Below are 6,336 nucleotides of genomic sequence, written 5' to 3' on the forward strand. Positions count from 1 at the left end.
GCTGTCACACAGAGGATGGAGCAAGCTGCTTTTCTCCTGCTCCGGAGAGTAGGACCTGAACCCATGGCTTCCAGTTACAAGAAAGGAGATAATGACTAAACATCAGGAAGAACTTTCTGATGGTAAGAGCTGTTTGACAGGGGGCGCATTGGAAGATGGCCGACAATACCATCTCTCCGACCCACACGGGGTAATTAAGAAGCTGTTATAGGAGTAGGCAGCCTCCCTTGTTGCCCCAAGGAAATGGGGAACACTGCCCTTGCCTGCTGTGCCCATAAATCACCTCCTAATTCAAAAGAAGGGGGTGAGGGCCCTAGGCAGAATGCCCCCGTGTGAACCTCGGCTCTCCTGGACGCTGTCTCTGATTGCGCACTAGCTGCAGCAATTTGGAATAATTAATTACAAAAGAAGCAAATGCACATATTTCAAGTGAAGAAGGGGAGTGAAGTCTGCTTTAAGGGACCTCTGCGAAAGAAGACGACGGGCTGGATAAACTGGAATATTTTACGATGAAGACCAAAGGCGGGGTATGTTGACAACGGGGCTGAATGGGGGGACGGGACCTTTTTTACTTTCCTTCTGTGTGATTTACAAGAACCCCTCCTCATTAGAACCATCGGTTGAACTGACCCAAGCAGGATGATTAAGGTCTGTGTGGAGATAAACTTTAACCGAAAGTATTCTTTATGGAGACCGAGAAGCAATAAGTGCTTTTGGGAATGGCGCAGCAATTAATTTGGAGTCGCCATTTTGCCAAAGGATTTATAGCCGGGAGGAAGACTGCATTCCTAGTGAATCTCCTCAGAGGTTTTGAGAAAGGAGGCAGATTGGTGAAGATTAATGACGCTGACTGTTTTGATGTATGGAAGTGATGTTATATGGAAAACGTCTGGATATGGATACTGGATAAAAAAAAAATATCCACGCAGGATTACAAACTGTTCTAACCAGCTTGTGGAGACTATCAGAGGTCACAAAGAGAATGGAAAAATATATGAAAATAACAACAAGAGATGTGGAAAAATAATAGTACTGTGAACATCATAAGGTTAGATTTGTGGACATTAAAACAGCAGTAAGAAGCAAGAAGTTGATTGGATCCCTTCGGAACTTGAAATATGGGTACCCCCAACAAAAATTTAAAATTCGGCTGTGTAATTTGGAATTTATGTAATTTGGTTTGATTTGATGTGATTGGTCGGTTAATAAAAGAATATTCTTTAAAAAAAGGGCTGTTTGACAGTGGAGAATGGGCTACATTTGAGGGTGGTGGACTCTCCTTCCTTGGAAGTTTTAAAGCAGAGGTTGGATAGCCATCCATCAGGAATTCTTCAGCTGAGATTCCTGCATTGTAGAGGGTTGGACTAGACAACCCTCGGGGTCCCTTCCAACTCTATCATTCTGTGTCTGGCCATCCCAGCAGAGCCCACTGTCATGGGCCTCTTGCAGCAAAAGTGGGGCAGGCTCTTTCTCCCCACCCCACTAAAGGCTGCACTCCTCTTCTTGCATGTCAACCAGGAGCTGGTGATGAGGGTCTCTTCCGGAGCTTTCCTCTGCCGCCTCCTTTCCTGGGGCAGCCTCCTGAAGCTGGAAAAGGAGCCCAAAGAGAAGCTTTTCAACTGCCCAGGGACCTGGGGCAAAGCAGGGAGCAAGAGGGCCACCCTGGGTGGCCTCCAGGGGTCGCTCTGCAAGTGCCGGGGTGGGGGGAGGGAGAAAGGTGTCCTCTTACCAGTGCCACTTTGTAGGAGGAGGGGCCCTGGCCCGAGAGAGAGAAAGACGCCACGCAGCACCAGGCGGACAAGCCAGCCTCCACCGCTGCCATCACCAAGGAAGGGAGCCAGAGGGCCAGGGCTGTGTCCTAGGGAGGGGAGAGGCAGGCAGAGCAGGGTCAGCTGGGGAGCGGCCAAGATCTCATTGGAAGAATTGGTCAAATCTTTTGAAACTGAAAACATACAATTACTTTCTATAGATATTTGTTATTTACTAGTTCGAGATACAGACTTTAAGAAACGATTGGAAGAAAGAATTGGATGCTCCTATACTGTTTGATAGTGGGAAAGTGTTTCAGTTTCTGTAGCAAAGATATCGATGGATCTTGAATTACGACTTATACAACAGAAAATAATATTGAACTCCATACAATTTGTATACAAAAGGACTGTCTGATGCAGCTTTTTGTTGAAGATGTATAAAGACAGCGCTTCTTTGAAACATTTGTTCTGACTCCCTAAGTTTTGGGAGAAAGTGCTGGACTGTATCAATATGACTGTGTAGGAAAAAAATGAAGTTTTCAGAAGTATATATTCTTTTGCATTATATACCTGCTGTATGGAAGTTGACAAAAAAAACCAATTAAAACCCTATGACCAAAAGACTGGTATGGATGAACATGAAGAATAAAGATCTGGTCCTCTTTAATTCAAGGAATGAAGACATGACAGTCCTTGCAAAAGATGAACAGATTGTGGAGAGATGCAGACTTTGGATATTGACATTTAGAATGAATTTATACATAATATAGCAGGTTATCCACATATATGTATTAGGGCAATAATAGTACATTATATAGATAATACATGGAAGTGTAACATGCACATATATTCCTTTTATATTTTTCTTTGCACTTTTTATTTTTCTCCTTTTTCACTTTATTTTGTACAACTGAAATTTTCTTAATACTTTTTACAAGTTTTGATATCTCTATTCTATTAATGCCAATTACTGTTAATTGCTTTTTAATTACTGCTCCCCCCCCCCGGTGTTTTTAGCTATAAGCCACCTTGAATCTCTTAGGGGAAACTACGGGATGCAAATAAATACCAAGATAGTACCAGCAACTCACAAAGATGCGGGTGGTGTCGAAGGGACACTCGTCGGTCCTCACGGTGCGGGCGTCGCTCGCCAGAGCCGAGCGGTTGCAGCCGGCGAGCAGGAAGCGGCCTCCGTTGGCCACGGTGAGCGAGACGGCCAGCAGCAGCCCCGCGCAGCAGGCGCCCGACACCAGCGCGTTGGCCAGCGCCGCGGCCAGCAGCACCCAGCGCTGAGAAGGGAGGCAACGGGTGAGCGAGCCCTGGGGGCCCCGAGCCCAGCCTGTGGCCCCCGCCCAGGGCGCCCTTTCTCCCGCCCGCACCGGGAAAGGAGCCACGCGGCGCCCTTGGGTGCTCCGGCGGCGCCTGGCCCCTTCTCCTCCTCCTCGCAGGGCGCACTCACCAGCCAAGGCGCGGAGCGGTTCCGCGACACCAGGATGGCCACGACGCCGGCGGCGATGCTCTGCGGGAGACACGGGGAACACGCGGTGGCTCTGGGCTGCTCCTGTCCCAAAGGAGCTCGCCTTCCGGCCCGGGCCAGCGCCCCCAGCCCGCCCCGCCGCCCCTCACTCACCAGCAGCCCCGAGACCACCGCGATCACGTTGGCCACCGCGTACTCGGAGGTGATGGTGCGCGCGGGGCGCGCCACGTGGCGCAGGACGGAGCCGTGCACGATGGCGCCCAGCACCAGGTTCAAGTGGCCCAGCACCACCAGCGAGATGCCGCTGCGCACCAGGCGCCGCGCGCGGGGTCCCGCATCTGCGGAGGGGATGGAGAGAGACGTGAGGAGGAGGAGCGCAGGGGGGGGGGCGCAGCTCGGGATCAGTGACCCCCTGGGCTACGCGGGATCCCCGCGCCCGAGCCAGCACGCGCAAAGGCGCGCGGCTTCCTCAAGGAGCCCCTGCGGCGGATATGGGGTGATGCTGCAGCCACCTCGGAGCTGAAACTCCTCTTTTCGGGGGTGGGACTTGGAGTGTATTCGCTTTTGCTTGCCGGCGGGGAGAAAAGAGGGGCGGCCGCGGGTGGGGGGAAGAGGGGACTGCGAGGCCCAGCGCTCACCCATCCCGCTTCTCGCTCAGCCCCGGAGAGCCCCGGCTGGCCCCGCAGCGCTGCGCTTCCGGCTCCTCCCGCAGGTGCGCGGGACCTTTGGCCCGCCAGGTGCGGCTCAGCTCCGGCTCCTGCCATCCCGGCCACGAGCCAGCTTGCTGGGCCTGATGGGAGTTGGGCTTCAGCGACACCTGTCCTGCCCGGGAAGCGGCAGGTGGCACAGAAAAAGCCTTCCTTTCCTCCCGGTGTTTTGGCTTCCTGCTGCTTCCCACCGGCCACATTTTTTATCGGCAGCAGCGGGAACGGGAAAGTGGGTCGACAAGGAAGCACCTGAGAAGCAGCGACCTCCTCAAGAACAGAACCGACCCCCGGTGCCAAGAGGCGGCCACTGCACATCGCGAGGGAGGCCGCCAGCTGCTCCTCTGCTTGCAAGGCAGCCGCTGTGGCGCCGCAGAGCTGCAACCAGGCGGTGGCTGGAAGCGGCCAGCGTCGCTTCCAAGGCCGACTCTCTGCCACAAAGGCCGCTGCTGACCTCTTGGGTCTGCTGTGCCTTAGAGCAGAGCGGGGGTGTCCTCAGGCCGGGCTGGGGAGCAAATATGGCCCCCAGGCCTCTTCCTGTGCCAGACTGGCCGCTGCTGCATCCCTCTCTCCGCACTGGTCAGCTCTGCTCCCACCGCCCCTGCTTCCCCCTGGCTGGAATGGGTCCTTGTTCATTTATAAAAGTATTTCTGAACTGCTAGATCATAAAACATCAGGGCACTTTACTACTGCTATTATTATTGTGATGTTAGAACACGGAACTTGCAAGGCTAAAAGGCAGCCAGCTGTACAAAAGCCAAATCCATTGCCCTGCCCACCTTATCCTTTAGCCCCACCCAGGCCAGCATGCTCCCCGCCCCCAGGCTGTCAATGACAGAATGCAGTTTCTGGTCTGGAACAGGTTCTCTCCCGCATTTGTCTGGCACCGGCTTGGCTGCAGGAGTTGCAGGAAAGAGACATACAAGATGCTATTCAACCGTCTTAGGGACTCCACTCTGTCTACTCCTTAGTAACTTAAATTTAATAACAGCTGAATTCCCTGCCCTGATTTAAGCAAGAAATGTACAGCGCCAACAGTTTTGCCCAGGATGACAGGGGCCAGCTAGCTTCTATCACCCAGTGTCCACCTTTTTATTAAAAGAGGATAAAGGTTTTTGGGTGACCAAGGGAAGGCGGAACTGCTCAGCACCTCTGTCTTCACCCAAAAGGAAACTGATGCCCAACCTGGTGATAACAGAATACAGAGGTACCCCGGGTTAAGAACGTAATTCATTCTGGAGGTCTGTTTTTAACCTCTGAAACTGTTCTTAACCTGGGGTACCACTTTAGCTAATGGGGTCTCCTGCTGCCGCCGTGCTGCCGCCATGCAATTTCTGTTCTCAACCTGAAGCAAAGTTCTTAACACGAGGTACTATTTATGGGTTAGCGGAGTCTGTAACCTGAAGCATCTGTAACCCAAGGTACCACTGTAAACGATGCAAGGAGGGAGCTGCAGCCCAAGATAGGAAGAGGAGTATTGCTAAAAAGAAACTTAATTGGAAGGGTATATTTTATGGCAATGCTAAATTAAGGAAATGCGTAACAAAAGAAAATTAGATATGGATGATTGGCAGAGAAGCTGAAGGAAGTCCAAAAGAGATGATTGGTGAAAATTTTGATATGGAAATATGTATATTTATTTTGAAAATTAATAAAAAATTTATTAAAAAAAAGAGGGGGAAAGGGAACACCTGGAGACTTCAAATGAATTCCAGCCTCCAGGGCCTGGTGAGCTGCACCCAAGGGTGCTGAAGAAGCTTGCAGGTGTATTCTCAGAGCATCTGCCTTAGAACCCTGGAGAGCAGGTGAGGTCCCTGGAGGTGGGAAAACGTTCTCCCCATCTTCAAAAAGGGGGAGAAGATCCAGGCAACTACCGACCAGTCAGCTTGATACCAGGAAGGGCCCTAGAACAGGTAAAGAAACAGTTGATTTGTGAGCCTGGAGAAGATTGAGAGGTTATGTCAGTAATCTTCAAATCTGCCTCTGAGAGTGGCTGATTCTCCTTGCTTGGAGGTTTTTAAGGAGAGGTTGGGTGGTCATCTGCCATGGATTTTTCATTTGATTCCAACTCTTACGGAAATATAATGACATCTCACTATGAATGCACAGGAATAGTAACGTAGTAGGAGCCCTTCTGCAAATGACCATGGCAACATCTCAGTTAAAATGGTAACAAAGTAGCCAGATGTGCCTATTTATAGCAGATGCTTTCACTTAGCTCTGTTTTATCAAGGAATCCATCAATTTATTGATGAAATATCACTTTTACCAGTAAAACCTGAGCTGAAATAGTATGGGAGCAAGATGTTCCTGCTAAAACCGTTCCCAATAGCCTGGCTGAGTCTTTTCTGCTAATCCCACAGATCCTATAAATAGATAAAGCGCCCTGAGACCCGGGGGTATA

At 50.9% G+C, this 6,336-nt stretch overlaps 1 protein-coding gene across 1 annotated transcript; it reads right to left on the bottom strand.

The window, feature by feature from the left end:
• Nucleotides 1–1,233: 1,233 nt before the first annotated feature.
• On the bottom strand, nt 1,234–4,002 carry KRTCAP3 (keratinocyte associated protein 3). Its single transcript, XM_083434361.1, has 6 exons — nt 3,867–4,002; nt 3,382–3,566; nt 3,211–3,270; nt 2,843–3,040; nt 1,730–1,858; nt 1,234–1,587 (listed from the first exon to the last, which is right to left on the bottom strand). The coding sequence occupies exons 1-6, from the start codon at nt 3,868–3,870 to the stop codon at nt 1,483–1,485; spliced, it is 681 nt and encodes a 226-aa protein (XP_083290487.1). The 5' UTR covers nt 3,871–4,002; the 3' UTR covers nt 1,234–1,482.
• Nucleotides 4,003–6,336: the final 2,334 nt, after the last annotated feature.

Source organism: Podarcis tiliguerta (genome assembly GCF_965153285.1).
Source record: "Podarcis tiliguerta genome assembly, chromosome: 3".
Lineage (NCBI taxonomy): Eukaryota > Metazoa > Chordata > Lepidosauria > Squamata > Lacertidae > Podarcis > Podarcis tiliguerta.